This window comes from Carassius gibelio, chromosome B3 (genome assembly GCF_023724105.1).
Source record: "Carassius gibelio isolate Cgi1373 ecotype wild population from Czech Republic chromosome B3, carGib1.2-hapl.c, whole genome shotgun sequence".
NCBI lineage: Eukaryota > Metazoa > Chordata > Actinopteri > Cypriniformes > Cyprinidae > Carassius > Carassius gibelio.
The window spans coordinates 24,233,310-24,257,323 of record NC_068398.1 but is presented as its reverse complement, the minus strand read 5'-3'; the positions used below and the strand labels follow the sequence as shown (position 1 = coordinate 24,257,323).

At 38.3% G+C, this 24,014-nt stretch overlaps 1 protein-coding gene and 1 long non-coding RNA gene across 2 annotated transcripts; one reads left to right on the top strand and one right to left on the bottom strand.

Moving 5' to 3' along the window:
- Positions 1–5,421, bottom strand: LOC127953764 (uncharacterized). Its single transcript, XR_008153336.1, has 3 exons — positions 4,983–5,421; positions 2,424–2,541; positions 1–1,852 (listed from the first exon to the last, which is right to left on the bottom strand). It is a non-coding gene; the product is annotated as an uncharacterized LOC127953764 (long non-coding RNA).
- Positions 5,422–5,801: 380 nt separating this feature from the next.
- On the top strand, positions 5,802–22,229 carry LOC127952889 (serine/threonine-protein kinase 17A-like). Its single transcript, XM_052551758.1, has 8 exons — positions 5,802–5,941; positions 6,159–6,306; positions 12,912–13,124; positions 17,465–17,609; positions 18,349–18,475; positions 18,798–18,846; positions 19,689–19,868; positions 20,755–22,229. Exons 2-8 carry the CDS (start codon positions 6,209–6,211, stop codon positions 21,020–21,022), a joined length of 1,080 nt encoding a protein of 359 aa, XP_052407718.1. The 5' UTR covers positions 5,802–5,941; positions 6,159–6,208; the 3' UTR covers positions 21,023–22,229.
- The last annotated feature ends 1,785 nt before the right edge of the window (positions 22,230–24,014 follow it).

Genomic DNA, 24,014 nt, shown 5'->3' with positions numbered 1-24,014 from the left:
TTGGTGAGGATTTGTTTAAAAATGAAGATTTTGAAAAAACAACACTTCTGAATTTTTAAATGGGAAGAAAAAACATTTGCAATATCTTGTTGAAATCAAAGACTGTGTTTAAAATTGGAAAATAATTTAGAATATTTTGGCTTGTACAGTACGTAAATAAATAAATAAATAAATAACTTCCAATGTTTAATTGTAATTCTTTTAAGATAAACAACTGTTCTACTTTTGGGTTATCACTTGATGTGTAATGTACCATTTGCATCCTGAAAAAAAAGACTATGTTTTGGTAGGCATGAAAACTGGGAGAGATGGAGGAAAAAAAAGGAGGGAAAAAGGGAAAATATTATTTGAGTCTTCAAAAAGCTCCCAAAATGCCCAGATGTCTGAGAGGCAAAAACACACACTCAAAGTCACATTTAGAGTGTTTTACGACTCTATTTAAATACAGACAACTGTTATATTCTTAAAGTGTATTTCTCTTTGGGGAAACCCCTGATGATTTTTTTCATATGTGGCCCCATTTATGTGGAGCCGTTACCTTTCAACTCTGCCGTCTGGTTGGATGCCTTTACAAATGAGGTTTTAAGCTGAAGGAACATTATACTCCCTCGATTTCAGTCGAGACCCTTAGGAGCAGGCGCAGAGCATGGGAGCACTGCTTAGCTCCCTGTCAGAGTCTGCACAGGAAATCTAGGAAATTCCTGACAGAGATGCGGAAATCCGTCCGCTGTGCGGGGAGTTGTATTATGCACACAGCACACACACTCAAATACAAATACTTCTGTGTGAGTTGGGACACAAATCCAGGAGGATTTTTAAGGATTTTGCCATTGTGTGTGCACAGAATTTAGAGAAGAGATGTTTAGCTACACAAGTATTTCTTTATCACACTGACTCATTCTAAAAAGCCTGTTGAATGTCAATGACTGCCTGCATTTTAATTTGTTATGTGAACAGTATTTTTTCAGACTTTCCAAGTGTGCCCATGCCTCACAAAATTTTACTGTGCTGCATTTAATCACATTTTTTTACAGCTTAACTAATTCAGAAATCTAAACTCCAAATGTTGGAAGCACTGCTGCGTCCAAACCACAAACCCTGTCCGGAAAATTTGGAGTTCCCTGGCAGCGTCTTTAACCCCAGCAATCATGTGAGCTCTTTTAATTCTTTGTCGGCTCAGCTTTAGAAGCCGAATGTCACTTTTAATATTGTGGGAACAACTTTTGGTTTTTTTTCTGAACACGTTTCATCGCCGAAAATCTGCCGTTCGAAGGTTTGGAGTTGGATTTTTTGATGTTTTTAATAGAAGTTTCTTATGCTAACCAAAGATACAGTGGAATAGTAATATTATTAGAATTTAGAAAAACTGTTTTATATTTTTATTAACATTGAAATGTGATTGATACATGTGATGGCAAAGCTGAATTTATTAGCATCATTACTGCAGTCTTCGGTGTCACATGATCCTTCGGAAATCATTCTGATATGATAATTTTTGGCTTTTTTTATTACCACTATCAATGATGAAAACAGTTGTGTTGGTTAAACCTTTTGTGGAAACCCTGATACATGTTTTCTCAGGATTCTTCGATAAGTAGAAAATCCATTTTTTTTGGTAATATTTGTAAACAGTAACTATTTTGATGCAGTTTAAGGCATCCTTGTTGAATGAAAGTATTTATTTCTTAGAGAAAATCTATTTTGAACTGGCCCCACATTTTTGGTATTGTATACAGAAACTGTTGCTGTTTAAAAAAAAGAAAAGAAAGAAGTGATCTCCAGTCTGAACTTGAGCCGGGTGGAATCTGAAATATTTATAACACTGCAACCAACTTTGGTGAGTCTGCTTCACCTGAAACAAAGAAAAGATCATTGTGAGATTAAGTTAAGATGAATATGATATAAGGTTTTATGATACAATATGAAGATAAATATGATTTAAAGTTGCAATAATGAGACACTGCGATAAATATTCACAACTGTAAGATATAAAAGCACAATTTTTTTTTTTTTTTTTAGTCAATACCATATATAGTAAAGCATTACAAAGCATAATTAGAGTCTCTATTATAATACTGTAGATGTTTTGGCTTTATATGGAAGAGCTGATGTTGAATGACATACACTGGAATGGACACGTGCATGAGTTTCAAAATAATATTCCTCCTCTGTTGTATGAGACTTTTGTGTCTGGTCTAATTGCATTCTTACCTTGACAGCTTACACAATACTGTTGATTGCATGACAGGCTCAGAGTTTTTTGTGTGTGCTGGTGTGACATTTACATTTATTTTCCATGTGATCTGAATAAATATAGTTCTATCTGAGCTGCATGTGTTTCTGTAGCATGCATGTGCGTGCACACGTCTCAGTAAATGTGCACAAAACAGCAGGATGTGGACAAATCTGTGTCATGCTGCTACCTTTTAAACGGTTTCATCTTTTTTTTTACATGATCGCTTGCATTCGACTTCTCTGCATTTTCTGATGTTTCCTCCCACACAGCGGTGAGCTCCTATAGCTGACTGCTCTCAGATGAACCTAAGAAACAGGAAGTTGAGCGCTCTGTTGTCACTAACTCTTATCAGAGATAACTTGGATTTTATGATTCTGAACTATGAAGTCATTTGCCTTACACCTCCAACCTGATTTAAAAAAAAAAATCCCCTTGGTTTGTCACGAGTTGTTACTGGAATTTCAAGCTTTATATTAAAATGGAAAATTTGAATAAATGTGCAGTTTGATCAGACTATAGTCTGCTAAATACGTCTCTGTTCAGAGAACTACTTTTATTGGCAGTATTCCATTTTTACAGCTTGCATTGAAGTTATGTTTGCACCTTCATTTCATAACTAAAGCATACTGTTTAGTGTCAACCTTGTGAAACCGCTCAAGTGAAAGCTTCTCTCTCTCTCTCTCTCTCTCTCTGTGTGTGTATAGTGGGGGTGTAGGTAGGCTTTAAACAGAAGGCTTTTGTGGTTACCTCGTTTAGTGCAGGGACACTAGACATTGCAAAAGTGCACAAAGGTGTAGCTGTAGAAAATGAAATAACACATTTTTGGGAATCAATGATTTGCTTCAAAACGTCATTTAAGCAAATAAGCTTGAACTTTTAAAATGTTTAAAGAAACAAGCAAGCAAGCAAACAAACAAATCAATAAATAACTGATAATCTTAATTATACAACCTAAAAAATTATAAATAAATATTAATCATGCCGGAGAACATGATATTAATTTAATCAAAATACTTTTTAAAAAATAAATAAATATTAATGTTTATGTTGATTAAGTTAAAAACTTAACTATTAATTAATAACAAATATTTATTTATTTAGAAACCTTACTTTATAAAACAATTTGATTAAAAAAATTAACTTTTTAAAATGTTGAAGTTTGTGTAGGCTATTTATTTATTTATTAATGGAATGATTTACCAGTTGAAAAAATACATTTATTGTTTAAAATGGTAAAACTTCATAAATGTCATAAATAAATAGTTTGATGTTAATGTAAATAATGTTTACGTCAATATATCAACATAAATAGTATTCATATGAATGTTGATGTTTATATTAATATTTATATGTATATTTCAGATCGTACATCACTCATCAAATAAGTCAGTCTGTGAATTTGTGTGCATTGATCATGTGAAGTCTTTGTACAGATGGTCAGATGTTCTTGGTTCTTTTAAAGCATGATGAATCATTCTCAAATCATGCTAGAGAACATGATCACATTAAAGCCAAAGGATTTTTCCCCTAACACATGCTTGATCTCGTGACCGAGCAATGCTGATTAAACCTCAAATCTCTTCTGTTTTCTCTTCCTTTGTTTCGTGTGTTCCAACCAATGGATTAATTAAAAAAGATAGGCCTGCTGCGCTCCTTCCTCAATGCTACACTACGTCAGGCCTCCATGTCATGTAGCAACACACAGCCTGGCATCCCCACAAACAGAAGCATGACAACACATGCATGACAATAGGTCTTTGTTTAGCTCAGACATCACAGTTGCATCTCCTCTTGTGACCTTTTAAACTAAAGAGCACACGCTCACATGAATGGACAGCAAAGCCAGAAATGCAGCCCGCAGCTCCCTGTTTTGCCAAAGCAGCCAGTCAAGAGAGAAAGAGAGAGAGAGAGAGAGAGAGAGAGAGAGAGAGAGAGAGAGCAAATGCTCAATCAAGGTACACTGGTCCTGTAGAGCAAAACAAAACAGCTGAGATTCCATCAGACATCTGCAAGGAAAAATTTTAACTATTGAAGCAGCCAGATTAACCAAGAAGGCCTGCACAAGACCCCCGCCTTTACTCTACAGCCAAACCATTTCTGAACTGGGTAAGAAAAATAAACTCCATTCAGCTTGTGTATTCCCTGAAAATGACATTACACAACTTTACTTCTCAAGTAGGTTTTTCTTGTTTTAAGGATGTTTAGACATTTCAAAACAAAGAAAGATTTGGGAGAGACTTGATGTTACCACTTCAGGTCAAGCAAAACATCCTTACATAAGCTATTCCCAGAGAGGCAGACAAACCAATGCAGGAATGCCCTTTTCTCATTAAACTCAATCTTCTTCCCATTTCATTCTCCTCTCTCTCGCTCTCTCACTCACTCTGTCACATGGCCACTTGGCTCTTTGGGTTTAAACTCATCACACATTTCTGGTTTGAAGAAACATGATCTGGACTGCAGCACATGCACAGAAAGCAGAAATGAAATTGTGTATTCCCCAATCTATCTATCTATCTATCTATCTATCTATCTATCTATCTATCTATCTATCTATCTATCTATCTATCTATCTATCTATCTATCTATCTATCTATCTATCTATCTATCTATCTATCTATCGCCTGTCACCCTTTGTAAAGGCCTGTTTGATCATCACAGTCAGCGCTGAATCACCTGGATACCAAAAGTGTTTATGAAAGTAAATGGTACACACACCGTATTGGTATCTGCAAAAACAAATTACCTTCTGAGTGTCAGGAGTCCTGTCATTCCTGCTGTCTACAGAACACACCCTACAGATCACTCTCACTGCCAGTAATCTTTGTTTTTGGTTTCATATATCGCCCCTTCTGTTTCGGTGACTTGCCTGGTGCTGCACTATAAGACCCAAGAGATTTAATTGATGTTGATGCTTCATATCAAAGGGACTGGGTGTGCATGTGAGTGTGTGAGAGAGAGAGAAAGAGAGAGAGTGATGTGATTTTGTAAAGTATGAGGCAAGTCAAGGTAGGGCACTGTCTGTTTTGTTGCCCGTGACAACAAAGGAATCAACACACTTGAAGAAAGAGTGTTTTTCAAAGTGTGAGACAGGAGGGAAGATTTTAGTCATAATAGTTCCATATGGCAAAAAGTAATCGATAAAATAAAATTAAAATCTTTGTCCAAAGTATGATGTAAATAGCATGGTTGAAATAAATGTTTATCTCAAAATATGTTTTGAATCCTTAAAATGTAAATGTGTGCGTGTGTGTGTGTATATATATATATATATATATATATATATATATATATATATATATATATATATATATTCTTTCTTGCTGAAATGTTTAATTGTAATCATATTTTGGATATGTTTTTTTGTTTTAAAAAAAGAAGAAAACAAAGAACCAGTTTTGTTATGTATGTTTATGTTCCAGATATCTGCTTTGAATGTTGTACAAAGTTTTGAAAATCATTTAATCTGATCATTTTACATAACAAAATTCCTACAGAGGAGGTGCGAATACAAAATTTGTCTATGAATTACATTTCCATAACCCCGCCTCCTTCGAGGTATCTACTCTCCCATTGGCCGCATCCTTAGGGGCGGGGTTTGTAAGAAACCTTGTGCTTGGGAATGTTTGTCCGCATTCTCAAACTGAGTTGACGCTGCTTGGACGTGAGCATATCGGTGATCAGTCGTTGTCCTCAACAAGTTCTGTGAGTTTCTTGGAAACCATTAAATAGTTTCAGAACCTTTGCACCGCTTTAAACGCTGTGATAAACTTAAGGCTGCAAATATTTTGTTTTTGGAATTTTGCCCGTGCAACAGTTAATTTAACTGAGCATCATCAATTTTTTTTTTTTTACATATTTTGCTTGAATAGCGCTCTATGATAGTGACCTGATGGATTAAACGTTTATTATTTCTACTCAGTGCTCCGGAGAACTCCAGGCATTATCCTGCAGCAGGACTGTAACGACACAATGATGAACAGGAACGGAATGGTCACAAAGATTCGCACGCGCATAAGGACCGACCCCTTCAAGAACAGCTACGACCTGGTCGGCAAAGAGCTTGGCAGGTAAACCACTATAAATGATCTACTCTATAGACGAATTAGCGCGTTTAAAAGATTAAAATGTGTACAATAAATGTAGTCATATGCCTGCAGGAAGTTTCACAAAGTTGAGAACCAGCGTGAGATTTAATTGAGGAGTGAATCACTGCCAGCTGGAAGCCAAAAGAGATTTGTTTGGCTCCAGCACGTGTAATCTGAGGATCAGCCAGATAGATTTGAGCCCTTATGGCAGCTTGCCAATATTGCAAGCGAGCTACACGAATTTATAAAATTATGGTAAATGGCACGTTCTCTGGTTCGCTTGTTCCCTTGCAGAGTTGATCAACAGGGACTGCAATCAGATGAACTGGTAAAATTTATTTTTAAACCAATGTGTTACTTGAACGAATCGTTGTCCTTACCTTCCATGCATTGACTCATATTTTCGTCCACTGAAGTTTTGTGTAGCGCATAACAGCTTTATTGGCTTTTCCTTCTTTCAAGATTGACTATAGTGAGAAACAATGGGTACCAGTGACTGCTGAGAGGAAGTACTTCATTGGTTGGTGCTCTAAACGACCACAAGTCAGTCAGTGTTTTGAGTTATTTCTGAATAAATTAGGGCTGCAACTAACGATTATTTTGATAATCGATTAATCTGTCGATTATTTTTACGATTAATCGATTAATCGGTTTATGTACTTATATTTTAGTTTTTTCCATTTTTTCCCCAAGTAAATTATTAATAAAGGGTCTTTATCATTCAGCATAGATTTTTAAGAGATTTTAACCATTTTGCATTGTCATATCCTCATCAAAAATATACCTGGAGTTGTTTTATTATGTTAGTAATCCTTTGTCGAACTCTTCTGCAATCAAAACACTGATCCATACTCTAGCAAAATTCACAAGGAGATTTCAAATATTGTTTTCACCATGGCAGTCCTTAGAGCTCCTAAAGTAGTTTAACATCCCAAACAAAGCTTAAGGAATCTTTGAGAACATATTTTCACGAAGTATAAGGATAAAACAGAATAAAATTGCAGTGCATTGTATTTTATTATTTACTGGGAAAAAGCTTTATAGCTTATGCTGTGAAATTGTAAACAATCCTTCGAAAAAAAGTGACAATGGCATGAAACCTGAATGGAACTCACAATTTAAAGTAAAATCCATCAGAAGGTTGTCCAGAAAAAAAAAATTGGGACACACACAAAAAACCTGCTGTGTGAAAAAGAGCAGTGAATACTTAGAAAAGAAGTGCATTTTAAATATACTCAAACATTTACCTCTCTCATTCAGTCATAATTAGGCTGCAAGTCTGAATTATGAACTGGTAAACGACAAACTGATCACATAACATGTTTGTAAAGCTTTAAATGTTAACTGTTAAAAAGCAATGTTATCAGCTTTTACGACTAAACATTTGCAAACAACCTTGTACTGGAGAATCTGCACAAATAAAATTCTTAGGGGCCGTTCACATATCGCACCTAAAAACGCGTGGAAAACGCTAGTCGCGCCGCTTTCTCCTTCTTTCCAAAGCGCTCGGGCAGAAGCGCCCCTGAGGCGTCTGCCTTTGCTAAGCAACCATGACGTGCTCTCTCCATGACGTGCCCTCTCCATGAAGACCCGGAAATTTCAGCAAAGGATAAAATGCGGTGTGGAAGCGCCTGGAAAAACGGGCGCATCGCACCGCGTGCTTGTCGCGACCGCGTCGCTTCCATTATGAGAGTGCATACTGCGCGCCTACATAGGAAATAACGAACTTGAGCACGCAAAAGACACGATATGTGAACGGCCCCTTAAACAGTTTAGTAGTGCAGAGTTTACAGGTTACTCTTCATTTTAAAGGCTCAAAGTAAAGTACTCCCGCTGAATGCTGCAGAGACGCTGTTCGGGAAGCACGTGACATAAAACGAGGCCAGCTATTGGCTATTCGCTACTTCACCTGCTGTACTGGCTGAGTAAAACCTCCGGTGGCTCATTACTGCCACACTTTGGTCACCGCAGATTTGAAATATGCACGAAATGAGCCGCTTATGGCAAATAAAATTTATTTAGCGACGAATCGATTACTAAATTAGTTGACAACTATTTTAATAATCGATTTTAATCGATTAAATCGATTCGTTGTTTCAGCTCTAGAATAAATACAATTAAATTGACATAAAGAGGTTATTTAGATTATTGTTGTTTTACAGTATGGCTTGATGCCATGCACTGCAGTTGAAAAACTGACAATTCTTTGTTATTTGTGAGGGAAATGCTTAATTATAGACTTATAGATTCATTTTTAGTCAAACTAGAGCAATGTATTTAAATCAAGGTTAGTCAGACTTGTTTTGTTCATGAACGAATCAGTTGAGTAAAAGATTCATCGATCATTACAGTAAAATTGGCTTGTTGCCTATTGAACAAATCATAGCGAATTGTTTTAGTGAATTGATTCAAACGATTTGGTTCACCGGGATGAATCAAACACAGGTGAATCACTGTGCATTCTTAATGGCATTTTCAAGGGGCCCCTTGTGCCTGACTAAACCAGACTCGGATCCTCTCAGTGTGTGTTCTCAAGTAAACAAAGAATGTAAAACATGTTAATTCAGAGCTGCACGGGACCAGTGTGTGATGGATATAGCACTGCTTGGCGTGACATTGTTCTCTAATTCTCCACTGACTAATTATAGACAAGATGGTATCGTTTGACCACTGTAACTTGTTTTCTCTTGGGCAGATGTGTTCATTTAAACATTCATGCGGTGCTTGTTGACAACTGCATGGTCTGTTTCAGCTGCCTTTTGGTGAATTTTGTTTTCCAAGTTTCTGGATTTTACTTCTCGTTGCCTTTTCCACTACATTTAACCCAATTTGATGGGTAATTTGTGGATTGGGTTGTAAAATGTCTCGATTTGGACTGGATTTAGCTGAAGCGTCACGTTTTGCCACACACTATGCGAGATGGCACTATTTATTTACTCATGCCTTAGAATCCTCACAAGTTTTTCCTGTAATTAAAGCACACAGAAAGACCACATGCACGAGTCACAAGGCAAGCCGTTATTTTTATAATGCAGCCTATCTGATTTGCTCACCGTAGTGGTGAATCGAATGAGGAATGCAGATGTTGGTGGATATTGATGTGGAGATTAGGTAGGCAGAGGGAGACAGTCGCACAAATAATCCTGCATTCCTTCAGCGTAACCTAATCTGATTTCATCCCTTTTCCTCTTTTCCTTTACCATTTGTCTACATACATCATCTTAATGTGAAAGTAGACTTGCAGCAGAGAAGTTCACAGTGAGCTGAGTGGGCCAGCTTGTCTTGCATCCCAAATCTTTCTTTAGTGACGGGTCATCATTCTTCAGCCCTCCACATGAACATAACATACTCGTTGACCTAGATTTTTTTCTAAATTTTAACCAACTTGGATGGTAAAATGTATGTTTCTTGTGTGTGTGTGTGGCTGAACACACTCGTCTTACTGAATGGCCAAACCATCTGGGCCTGTTGTCAGCACTCCATTCTTTTGACACAAAGCTCCAACAGCAATTTCCTTATTATTCAGCGAGATCAAATCCAAAGTTTGTTCCCAGACAACTTGTTTGTTTAGCTGATGGAAGATCAGTTTAGTTTTCAGTCGTGTTTACTTCGGTTTCCATTTCCAGCCATTTTCTCCCCCTTATTTCTGAATTCTTTGGATTTATAACAATACTACTTGTTCTCATTAATGTTTTGAGAACCAAAAATGGACGCCGTGAGGGAACAAAGTGTGGAATGCTGTAATAAACTTATGTCCGTTCTCCTTGAATATCTCTATAGGGGGTTACCTGACGTATAGTGTATTGGATGTCCTAGTTCGTTAGAGTTCTTGCGAGTTGTGTCCCAATTTGGTGAGATTAGAGGGTATTTTTAAGCATATCATCTTTAGAGCTCCTCTAGAGTATCCAAAAATGAGTTTAACCCCAACCTTCAAAATCCTACCACTGATCATGCACCAAAATCTATTTGAGGAACTATATCCACAGATAGCTTCATGTAAAACCTCATCAGTCCTAGCACCACCTTTTCACAAGCTTTCCTTTGACTTCATTCATGGTTTTAGGCTTTATTTATTTTTATGAAACTCAACACTTTCTTCTCTTGCTGTGCAGCTGTTTTGGTAATCTGCACTTTTTATCCTCAGGAAGCCAATAAAGTTCATGAGTTCAGCTGAGAATTGAGTGATCCTCTATCCGAGGTGGTCTGGGTGAGGAATGTTTTACTGCCGAATTCTAGGTTGCTGACTGAGTCTTCTGCCATACCGGTAGCAGACAGGCCAGCTGTGCATGTGATTCAGTCCTTGGCTTAATAATGGGGTTGTACGTTTTCCCTTTAATAACGGATTGAGATTGTATATCTTTGTGTCTGAATTGTCCTGTGTTTGTGTGTTCGTGCACACGTGCATGCTTTTGGTCTTTTCAATGTTTATCCATTCTTTGACTCTCAGAGTGAACATGTTTCTGCCATCTGGCCATGAGAATGAAACTGAGAGACAGATAGACTGTGAAAGAAGACGGTGTGATTTTTGCACAGGAAGTCTAACCACCAGAGTATCTGGGTCATCTCCAAAGATGAATATACATTTCCTGCCCAGTCATTGTTTTAGATTGAGGCTGACCGTATTCATTGGCATTTCAGAGTATTGTGGTATTTGAGTGATTTCCCATTCATCTTTAAAGTGCTGAGCGTTATTGTTTTGACCCTTTTTTTCACCCCTCTGAGAAGAGCGCCGGAGAAATGTGAGGTTGGCAGAATTATGGCATCTAATGCAGCGCCCTTTGACTCTGTCAACTCTCAATCCAACACTTTTTATGGGTGCTTTGCAATTCAGAAATTGTAAACTTTTATGTCTGCACTGAAGCAGTCAAAACATTTTTTTTGTTCAGGATGATTTCCTCACATGCTGAACTACTAAACAACTGGGTTGTTCTGAGAGTTGGCACCGTCACATGCAGTTCTTGTACTCGGTGTGACCTCTGTTCTGAGCTCAGACGCTGGAACATGCTCGCTTCACATCGGTCCTGCCAACCACACTCACGTTTAACAGGAAAATCACTCCGACACTGTCAATGGATGCTTTTTGGCTTGCACCCTTGGACATTTTCAGGGACTTTTTTAATGGTTTGCAATCGGGGAATTGTTAACAACAAGAACCAACAACAAAAGCTTTTTAAAGCCCCATATTTTTCAAGCTGAAAGTTTTGTGGCCAAAAATGACACCGCCTTTAGCAGATTTACATATTAAAGTAGCCTTTTTCAAAATGATTCAATTTATGAGCTGATAAAATGATATGCCCAACTGTAGCTACATCCTGTCTTTCTGCATGTCCATGTTAAACTTTTAAGTAGGGTGTTAATGGAGATGTAGATGGGAAGAGACAAGCAGTGGACAGAGGGAGAGGTCATTCAGGGGGGCTGTGTTCTGTTTGTTAGTGTCATGTTTGGTCATTGGCTGAATTAGACTGTGGGAGGAGTGGACACCATTGACTCTCAACAGAGGAGGGTTGGGTGGTCTGCTGCTTGGGGTCTCTACCACACACACAAACTTCTGTATCTTTATGAGATGGCCTGAAGAGGAGGTGTGGTTTAGAGCCATTTGTCCTCCTTGCTGTCAAACAAGAGAAGGTCCACGCTGACAGGCCTGTTCTTTGTGTGTGTGCAGCGCCCTGTGTGTCTTTGATAGATGAGGTGATGGGAGGTCAGATGAGGGAGGTGGCAGGAAATTGGTGTGAATGAGCCTGTGTGTGTAAGGGCCCTCAGAGCTCAGACGGCTCCAACTGTCATTCTTATCATTTGGATGTCATGCTCCCATTGCAAACGAAGAAGAAAGGGGAGGGAATGATCATGACAAGTGCAAAATTGACAGATTAAGAATGAATACAAAGATGTTCACAGTTCATCATCAATGGGCCGCTGATGTAATAATGATGACAACACCAACTTTGACGTCAATTCTTACTGTGCATGTAGAAAAACTTATTAAAGGAGCTGGTCACCTATTATTTCTCACTTTCTTATTCTTTTTTTTTTGGTGTCAGATCATGGCCGTTAAGCTACAAAAAATGAAATCAGTGACTCTTATTCTAATGTTATGTGATTTAAAAAAGTTTAATTTGATAAACTTCCTTGTAAAAGTGAATTGAAGATTTGCTCCTGTGTGTGTGTGTGTGTGAAAGAGAGAGAGAGAGATTGTGTGAAAGATGCAGCATTTTGAAAGGAAAAACACAGTGCCTTATCTGTCTGAAAAACAAGCCACTATCACCATGCTAACTTTATGAACCGATATTGCATGCTCAGCCCTCTGCTGTTTACTGAATGAAGTCCTTTAAAAAAAAAAAGTTTTTATATATAAAAAAGTATATATTAATATAATATAAAATGTATAATTATTTTTTTATATATATGCTGCAAATGCTTGATTGGAACTGATTGTTTTGGACAGCTGTGTAATAAAAGTTAATGTTTAATTGTTCAATGTGAATATCATTACTCAAGTGCTTGTATTGCGAGTTCCTCATTTTCATTCCACAAACATTTCTTAAACGGTTTATTTAATCCCTCTTGTGTGTATGTTTGTGTGCATGCAGGGGCAAGTTTGCTGTAGTGAAGAAGTGTGTGGAGAAGGCTACTGGCAAGGAGCACGCTGCGAAGTTCCTGCGGAAAAGGCGGAAGGGTCAGGACTGCCGCGGCGACATTCTGAACGAGATCGCGGTGTTGGAGTCAGCCGAGGCGAATCCCTATGTGGTGGCGCTGCACGAGGTCTACGAGACCACCTCAGAGATCATCCTCGTATTAGAGTGGTAAGACACTCTGTGCACTCTCACAGTTCTGTAGTTACTCCTGACCGGCAAAGTTAAGGGCAATGCAGAGTGTTTTATGATGACTTGGACATTGCGCACCGTAATTTTGTTATTCCGAGTCACCAGGGCTTTTGAAGAATAGAATTACAGGCACAAAGAAACGGCACAGCGGGGAAATCAAAACAGGAATTTTTCATAGCGCTGTCGTTTGAAAGCGTGTTGTTTGTACCTTTCTGAAGGTTACCGCAGACCACAGTTGAGCTCGTTCTTCTTTTAACCGAGTGAGCTGAATGTTCCAATACAACTATAAAAAGAAATCAAAGAAACAATTGTATAAATTCCCAAGTGAGAATGTGGTCATCTTGTGTTTGGTCCTTATGAAAGGTCAGGTCCGAGCGCTTCTCAGAAAGCTCTGCAAAGTGACTGCAGTTTTTCTGACCACACTGCAGCTAGGCCAAAATCATACCAAAGCTGTTTCCTTTGCCATGTACAGCAGGCCTGAACGATAGGTGTAAAGCCATGTGCGTTTTCATGAAAACCTACATTCACGGCATTACTCATCAAATATAAATAGCTCACCCTTACATTGTTCCAAACCCATATGGCTTTCATTGTGTAACACTAAATGAGTGCTAAAAGTGTTGATGCTTTTTAAAGCTCGTAAGCTCCTGTCTCCATGCATTGCAATTAAATGCAAAATAGCAGCCAGGACATTCTTTAGAATTTGTAATCTTATAAAAAATGGTAAATTGAAAATATCACAAAGTCGTGATGTACAGTATTTGGAACAACTGTAAATACAGACTTTTTTTTAACACTTTGACATCTCACATTTGAGAAAATTGTTTACTGTACATGTTCAGCTGAAGTGTAAACACACTATTTTAGTTGTTCCAGTAAAGCAGAAGCTGATAACGTTTACTAATGAGGAGGAAATGACAGGTCGCTAAGTTTAAATGCTTTTCATAAGCTCTCTCTGTATCTATCATTCAAATCTCCTTTATCTTTTCCCCTTAATTTGTTGAAGGAATTCTGTGTTTGCCCCCTACTATCTGTGTTGTTGCAAACTCTGAATAAATCAACAGCCGTTTCTTTTCTTTTTTTTTGCATATTGTGTGTTGATGTGTACAGAGAGGCAGGATGCTCACTGGTTGAATGACGGAGGTTTTGAGAATTGGTCGATCATATCTCTCGGTCTGAAAGGTAACCTACCACAAAAAAACATAGTCAGCCCACTTGCTGCACACGGCTAAGCCACTTCCTCTGAAGAGACAGCTGTGTTTCAATCTGTCACTTGTAAGCACGAACATCGGGTATGTGTGTAGACAACCTGTGGAGTGAGTTTACCTTATAAGGAAGATTGCTTCTTGTTTTTCGCCAATTGTTGTGCAAGTTCAGTCGCATCAGTCAAAGTCATGGTCTGGTTGTTCTGTTTGCCCATAGCAAATATATATATATATATATATATATATATATATATGTATATGTATGTATATGTATGTGTATGCTAAGTATGACATTTATATTTATAAATTAATAAATTATCGTGTGTGTGTATAAAATGGTTAGAAAGTTGAGCCCCACTTATTTTATTTTGCATGTCTGCTTTCGTGTTCGGACAGTCTGTCTGGTTTGGTAAGGAACAATGCATCCAATTCTTTTTACTGGTTTTCTGTTGTTAGTTAAATCCTTAAACTTGATGTGGGCAGGTTTAGCAGTAAAAACCAGTTAAACTGAAGAGACAGACCGAGACAGACACTTCAATTTCCATTTCCTGTGGCTTTTCTTCTAAAAGCAGAGCTGAGATGTGCTCGCGCTTGCATGTGCAATGCATCGCCACATCCTCTGTTGTCAGAAACGAACTGAATTCTCAGCATTTGCTGCCATTTAAAGTTAAAACCCTAGCTATTGTGAGACTGAGAATAGGAAAGGTCATAATTACATTTACCATACATATGCGGACACCCCACACAAATTTGCGGCGAAACACCAGCACAGGCTATTGCATAAACACACCAGCCACTGCTAGGCCACATCTGCATGTGTTTGGTGTAAATTGAGATTTTGGGATGTTTTTGGGACTGTCTGTTAAATTTAAAATGGGGTCAGATCCAAGTAACAAGCCTAACTGTAGGTAAGAGAGAGTTCATCATCTTAAAACTATTATTCTTTCATTTAAGCAGTCTTCATTTACTTTAAAGGATCTAGAGACCAGAATAGATATTTTAGGGCGATCTCTTGTTTTGGGCTGGAAAAAGCACCCATCCACAACATCATAGCAGAATTTATCTTGGAGAAGGCATGTTATTTGGGGGAAAAAAAATTAGTAACACTATCTTTGGTGATCTGTTTTTCATTCCTTAAACAAAATGAAAGGGGGCCTCCCTTTCTCAAAATTTGGCATTTATCTTTCTAGGAAAGCTATTATGCAAGTCTTCTTTTCATAAGTCTTAGTCGTCATCACCATTCTCTGTTTTCCTCATCTGCTTGATCAAACGCCCTCAGAAGTCTCTGAAATGAACCTTTCAATGGCTTAAAGTCCTTTTGACTGATGCAGATGTACGGTGTCCAACTGCCTCTGGTTCGGCACACCATCGATACCCCAAAATAAGACAGAGAGACAAGATATCTGCATTTAAGGACTTTTTCACAGCTCTTTCTTTTTGAGCCACCTGGAAAGTGAATTTGAACACGCACACGCTGTTCTTTTACTGTAGGAAGGAATCTCGTGATCTTCTAAAACCGAATTATTCTTAGTACCAAAACCAGATGCACCATAAATAAAGGGATTTTAAGGAATCTCAATGTTAAAATCCCTTAATTTTTGGTGGATCTGGTACGAATAATGATTGTTTTTGTTTTCGTTTTACAAAAGCTCTCACTTGAGCATTTGGTGTTGATCTAAATTCCTTAGTTGAGTATGCTACCATTTGGTTAGTATGAAAGCAGTTTTGATGGAGTCCACAGTTGGGATGTATACAAGCCATCCTAAATTAGTGGAATTGAATCGCTATCGACGACATGCGTGTTTCTCAGAGTTGCTGATTTCCAGATAGATTGCCTTTGGAAAGAATTCTTCACATCTTTTGCTAGACTCCTTAAGTCCGAGTACTCACTCTGGTCTTCTCGTGAGAGGGGAAATGCACTCTTGGTGGTCTTGGGTAACGGATGAGCATATTTTTATCCTTGCTTTCTTATCCAGAAAAAGAGTTTATTTGAGAGACAAATCTTTGCCTTTGCTCCAAATTCTCATGGCTTCAAAACCACAGGGTAAACTTGCAGTTCCTCTGACAAACGTTCAGCTTTGGTTTCATCGCTCATCGTTTAACGTTGCAGTGGCATTTTGATTTGGTGAAATCAAGAAAAATGGGGTGTCAACATCACCGGCCTATAAGTTTGATTTATTTAATGCAACGGCGGCTCTTATTGAGTCAGTCATAAATCCGAGTCAGTCCATAGAACCACTTTATAGATGCTTTGAATTCTCTCTCACACGAACAACGAAACCAAAACATGTTTTTGTGTACATGAAAGGCTGAGAGGATTTGACCCTGCACATGTGTGAGCATTAACAGACCTCTTTGGGGTTTGTTTTGCTGCTGTTACTTTAGAAGACTGGGAATTGAGAGTGGAGGCTTTATTCCATTAGGGTGAAGGGCTTGAGTTGTTGTGATGTGTTTGATTAAAAGGGGACGAAAGGTTCTCAATATCCCAGTGTCCTTACTTTATAAGCCTCTAGTTGCTCATCTGATAAGCGATACCCAGAATCTCCTATTTATACAGCTGGATTCAGCTGTTATATAACGCACAGCCCACACAAATACATACAGACTCTACACTGCCCAAAATCCACTACACATGGCCCTGATTTTCCCAGTCTTTCATCGCCCAAAGGAGTATCCTCCTGCAAATCCTCATGGTCATGGCAACCCTCGCTACGGTTATGCAAGGATGAAGTTCCCCCTCCGTCAGTACCCAGAAGTCTCTTCTAATTTTATAATTAGCTGCCTTGTCTTGAGAGGCCCAATTATAATGTAGTGAAACGAGTGCAAGCACCTGGAGTTCAGAGCACTCCACATGTGGGTATTGTACCTGTGTACTGTTGATTTCTCAGGAAAGTTATTGTTTTACTGAGCTCATTATATCAGATGGACAATGAAACACACCCTCATCTCTGAAACTATTATTCTAGGATGGTTGATGGTTTGATTGTGTCCTTTTGAGTGTCTCTTATCATTTTTGGTGCAGTAAGAAAACTTGAAACTATGTAACACACGTGAGAATATAATTTGAGATCTAAACTGTAATCCTCAATCTCTTTCTGTTTTTTTTTTTTTAAGTGCTGCCGGGGGTGAAATTTTCAACCAGTGTGTTGCCGATAATGACGAGGCCTTCACAGAGAAAGACGTCATTCGATTGGCCAGGCAGATTCTGATGGGCGTGGCCTGTCTCCATCAAAACAACGTAGTTCATTTGGACCTTAAGGTGAGTGTACTGGATTGGCCTGGAGTGTCTCGAACATCTTTTTGGCCATTCTTCGATGTGTGGGATTGAATCAAAACCGTTTTGTTGAAAGTTTGAGGGCTAAAAGAGCTCTGCTACCCCCCAATCCTAAGATTGGGTGTGTGTGAATTCAAATGCATTAATGTCCAAAGTAATTGATTAAATCGCTGTATTATGTCTGTGTATGTGGGCGTAACAAAGAAAGGAACTACAAATGGTTTCCCCTCTGTTTTGTACTAGAGGCTATAGCACACCCAGGATTGATTGATTGATGTATTTTTGGTTTAAAAACATTTATTGCATAACACCTTGAGGCGGAGGTCAGCAAAACAGTTGGATAACATTTGCGAATTAATGGGACTACATGACTTTCGATAGTGGTGTTAAGACAGTTAACCAGACCTGTTTAAACGCACTGTTGTAATAACATCAAGTGCTTCAATCTAGTGATGTCACTAATTTCATCAAACATGCCCAGTCGGGCGTGTGAAAGCATTTGATTTTAGTGAACCCATTGTGTGCACGCTAGAGGTGGAAACTGTTTGATAATTGTTTAATGGGGCATTTAAAGAAGGGTACTTTTCACACGCAACTATTGAATTCAGTTGGAAAGTGAATGCATGAAATATTAGTTTTTTTTTTTTTTTAAATTGGGGAAACAGGTTCTGCTCTCCTGCGTTTCATTGTTTCCTCTCTCTTACACTCGTAATGTCTTCTCCAGCCTCAGAACATCCTGTTGACGAGTGCTCAGCCGCTGGGTGACATCCGTATCGTCGACTTCGGCTTGTCTCGGCGGGTGGACAATGTGTCAGAGGTACGGGAGATCCTGGGCACTCCTGAGTATGTGGGTGAGTTGGACCTCCTTCATTTGCAAACCTCAAATCCTCCTGTGCACAGCATTACTGCTGAAAAAACGGATATGTATAGTGATGAGTAGGGGTGAACCGAAAGCTTGTGTAGGACTAGTGAAACTTCGAGACTGTTGACTTGGTTGTGACTCCCTCAGTCTTAGAAAATCAGTTTCTAGCCCTACTCTACAGTACATGTGTGCCTAGATTTAGTATTTTTGTACCATTTGATTAATTTGAACACTTCAGACACTGAAAATGGACTGTGAGCGTGTAGCTGTGTTGTGAAAGGTAACGAGACGTTTGTTTCTCTTTCCTTCAGCTCCTGAGGTCCTGGACTATGAGCCCATCAGCACAGCTACTGACATGTGGTAAGTTGAACTCTTTGAGTGTCCAGAGTCCAGATGTGTGTGTGAGAGAGTTTGTGGTATTTGACACACATATTGAAGGTTTATAAAAAGGTCATGTATCCCTGTGGTGACGTCTGCATGAATGGGCCTATAAAAGCAGATAAAAGTTGTGCAGTGTCCACTTCTGTAATCTAGTAGTGCAATAAACGTGTCCGTGTTTATCTGCGTGTTAAACGTCAGCATGTGCAATCAGTTTACAACCCTCTGATATTCTAGAACATTCTCTAGAGAACGTTCCCATGCATTTTAATCTATATAAAAGGTCATTGTCCCTTTTTTCTCCATCATTCATTAAACATCATACCATTTTCTTGCTCTAAAACAATCACTGTTACTTTTGTTCATGCCGTAGGGTTTACTTTTGACGAAGATGTGAAATGATAATTATACGTTGAAATAAACTAATAATAAGCTAAAAAATAAAATGGATATGCACAATAAATTGTTCACTATTAGATCTATAGCATGTGTTTAGAATATAGGTTTTATTTCCATTTCATGTCCACTTTCAGAATTAAACTTTAAAACCTATATGACTTGTTAAGTGTCTTTTTTACTTTTCTAAGCCTAAAAAAATAAAAACCCACGCTTGAAGCCCAAGCTGGTTTTCTGGTCTGATCTCCAAACCCAACCAGCTAAGAAATGCCCAAAATTCAAAACTGGACCAAGCTTGAGACCAACTAAAACCAGCCATTTTTTTTTTTTTTTTCATTTTAGCAGAGTAAGCTTATTGATTATTATCATGTGATAAAACGGGGTGTTTTTTTGCCGTACTGATCTGTGTTGCTGTTTTCCCCCTACAGGAGCATTGGGGTACTGATTTACGTGATGCTCACAGGCGAGTCGCCTTTTCTGGGAGAAGAAAAGCAGGAGACCTTTCTAAATGTGTCCCAGGTCAACGTGGACTACTCTCAGGACGTCTTTCAGGGCATCTCTGACCTCGCTGTGGATTTCATCCAGTCACTGCTCATCAAAAACCCTAGGTAGGAATAGTTGACTGTTTTATTCGTAAATGTGGAAGTGAAGTAGTTTTGTTTTTGCAAGCTTCAGTGGGCTCTGCTCCAGACATGGAATCTCACCCTTCAATCTCTCATTAAAATGTAATGGACCCTGGGTCTTGAATATACCGTGAAATGATCCTTGCAGTCTTACTACTTTTCCCACACCCCTGGGCTTTTTAACTTTAACTGATGAATGGCAAAAGCCTTTTTTAGGTCTGCTGGTCTGACAAATAGCAGTCCAGACTCCAGCCCTTCCGCCATCACTGCTATATGAGAACTGATAGTAGCATGGTCTCTGATCCAGAACCATAATCTGCACTCCATAAAACTTAATGCTTGTAGATCATCGCCGCTGACAAAGCAGGAGAGGAAAAAATGATAGCTTAAAGCAATGTGGAAAAATTCCTTTGAGTGTGAGTAATTGGAGAAAAGGAGAAATCTGGGAACCTAATCGAGAGAGTGTGAGAGTCTTTCATTTTTGCAGGCTTGTGGAAAAACCAAATGCTGATGAGGGAAAAAAGCACACTCTTAACATTTTTCTCTCACTTTCATCATGGGCCACCAAATTCGCGGTCTTTGATCACTGAATGAGCAAAATCTTATCCCAAATTAAGTGTTTTTTAAATTTTATTCATTTACCCAAACAACGTATTTTTCTTACTTTTCCCATTTTTATTATAAATAAATAAAATAACCTATAATTTTGCTGTAGTGTCATTTCATGTGCCAATATGAGAATGTGACTGTTGTGACCAGTCCTGACATGCATGTTGTACAATCTGATATAAAAGACGCTGCATATTGCACATCTGACAAAAAAAAAAAAAAATCACAAAATGTTGACCGGTCCTTTTCCCCCTCTCTCTAGAAAACGAGCAACAGTGGAGCAGTGTTTAAATCATCCCTGGTTAAGCCTCGACTCTCTTCACCACGCTGTGGAAGCTCCTCTAGATGAACAGGAAAACAGCCAATCAGAATCCGAGCCTGAAAGTCCCGTCCCTTCCCCAGAACTTGTCGTCCTCCCTTTATATCCCACCTGCCCAGGCCAGGGGGAGCTGAAGACAGGACGGGACACTTTCAGTTTCACAGAACCGTTCCCACCTCGTCCCGAAATACAACAAGAGCTTATGTGTTGAGGCAACAGACTTTATTGGCCAAACCGAGGGCCTCTGTGTTAAAGACTGAAAGACTCAACCTGTCAGACTCTTGTGGCATAGTTTGGACTGGACAGCGGCGGTCTACTCAGGTGTTTGCAGCACCGTTTGTTTGTGCGCGTGTTGTCTTGTGTGGGTCTGTGAATGCGAGTTGACCTCTCTTCTGACCACAGAGGTGTGCGTGCGTGTCTACAACGGATCTGAATGAGATTTTTAAGCCCCTTAATAAAGCATTCTTAAGCTCTTGGTCAAGGTTCTTAACTCCTCAATGCACCGCAATGGATGGTTTCTACTTTTAGAGTGGATTGAATCTTCTCTGCTGTCATTGTGTCCAAAGCTCAAGTCCGAGTCTCCCCAGGAAGTGCCTGCTGCACTGTAGGAAGGACATGGAAAGCTCATATAAATTGACTTATGTTTTATTCATCATTGCTCTTCTTTAGACCACCATATTATGTAAAATATTGAAGATCTGATGCTGATTCTTTGTTCAGAAAAGTGGATTTATCATCATTCTGTTTCTTGAGCGGTGGCACCTGCATTTTAATGAACTGATTCACAGAGACTACTTTTGTTCTAGCACTTTTGGTGGGAATAAATGTATACTCCAATCTCCCAACAAGCACACTTAAGTAGTTCAACATAGTGCGGTCATGCAAAGTCACTGTATGTTTGGTTTCTCACACCATTTCTGTACCACTTGTTTTTTTTTTCTGTTCTTATTCATCAGTTTGCTGTAATTGCACAAATGTCTTGTACCATTGTTGTTCTGGAGGTGTATTCTTGCCTTTCTGTCATATACTCTGTATGTTATTTGTGTCTGGTGAGGCATCATGGGTATCGAGAGGTAACTTTTCCAAGTCTTATGACTGAGGGCCGCTCTGAGGCTTCTGGGATTGGAGTGTTTCAGACAGTTGTGGGAGATGTTTGCATTTTCAGAAGAGCGGAGCACAACAAAACAAAAGGCTTTGATAATTGTATATTTTTTATTTTAAAAAAAGAATGTTAAAAGTATTTTTCTACAGTTGTGGTATTTTATGATTAATATGAAAAAAAAATTGTAATATTAATTTAGATTATTTTTAACCGGTTGTGCTTATAAAGTTTGCACTTGCGTCCAGTTGGACTACTTATGTATTATTGGCATGCCTGGCAAGATATTGAAGAAAATAAATGATCTTTTTGTATTAAATTTATGAAGAATATTCTTTGTTTACTTCCTAATAGGTTCTAATATCAACATAAAAAAATTTGGGGTCAGTAAGATTTCTTTTAATACCTTTTGAAAGGCTGCATTTAGTTGATCAAAAATTGTGGTGTTGTGAAGTAACTTCTATTTCAACCTATATTGAAAATTGAATTTAATTTAAAGCTGAATGTTCAGCATCATTACTCCAGTCTTTTCAATGTCACATGATCCCACAGAAATCATTCTAATGTGATGTTTTGCTGCTAAAGAAACATTTCATATCCATGTTAAAATCATTGTTCAGCATTTACATTTTTTTTATGTTTATTCAGTTTAATGCCCTTGCTGAATAAGTATTAATTTCTAAAATCATATAGATGTGTGTGTGTGTATAAAAAATATATATAGATAGCGATACACAAGCATTAACAAAAAATAATACTGTAATGATGAAAACTTTACAATATTGATGATCAATATCATGATGAAATCTTGATAATACAAAAGAAATTGTGCAAAAAGATCCTTTATTAGACTAATGCATCAAGTTTCCACAATGCAACCATCAAGACTACAGGGAAATATGAAATATTGCGGCTCCTTGCAGTTTTCCTAAACTTGTGAGGCTGAGGTAACCGCTTGAAATGACTGTGGAAAAAAATCTATCATTTCTTTGAAAGGTGTGATTCTCTTTGCCAGTGGTCTCTCAGAAGAGTATATTTTCTACATTTGAACGCCAAGCGTACCATCACTGTTAGTGGAGTCATGAACTCTTACTGGTATGCTTTAACCAACTGTAGGACAATCCAAATATATCAGCAAAATATTCAATTTGTGTAAAGATCTATCTTTTACATTTACAGTATCTTCCAAGAGAAAACTCGTTCTGCCTGACATAGAAAATGAATTCACTCTTATGTGCATCTCAGTCAAAAGCAGCCGGGCGCACATCTCACCAGACTCTCCTCTGCTAATAAAAGAAAGTTGTTTTAGATAGCAATTTTTCATCACAATAATGTGCGCCTTACTCTGAATATTCAAACACACTAACAGGAAATGCCATGCGTTTAAGAAAAGAACATGTTCCCACATTCCTCCACACACACACGCAGGTTAAACAACATTGATGTCTGCCAATAATTCTTGTTTTAATGTGCTTTTCCTCTGCATGTTAGAGTTCTTCCTGCACACACACACACACACACACCCTGGTCTCTGGAGTTCCCTTTTCTAAAGAGAATTAGAGGAACGCAATGCTGTTTTTCAGACAAGCAGATTCTCTTTCTTTTCTCTTTCCATTCTTTCTATCTCCATCTAATAAAGCTGCATTACTTCTGCCCACTTCTAATACAATGGTCACCAATATAACGTTGATCATAAATGAAATACATACACATAGAAGAGTTGATATGCTGAAAAGTGCTGCTTTTTATCATGAGATCAAAAAAAAATTTCTGCAAATGAATCTCGTGTGTGTGTTTTTTTTTGTGCATATCTAAAAGTCCTTACTAGGTGTCTTTGATACTGCTGAAACGAGCCACACTGCACTGATTGGTGGCTCTGTGTTTGTTTAATCTCTGAACCTTTCCTCCGTTTCCCTGCCCTCTCTCATACTCTCATACATTCTGGTGCAACTGAAACTCATTCTGAAATGTCGTCTCTAATCTCGTCCTCCAATTCCTCACAGCAGAGGACCGCAGTAACAAGGAAAATTCCGGAAAGTGATCAGGAATTCAAAACACATGGGAACAAAGAGGAATCTCACAATATCCATCAGATCAGTGGTTT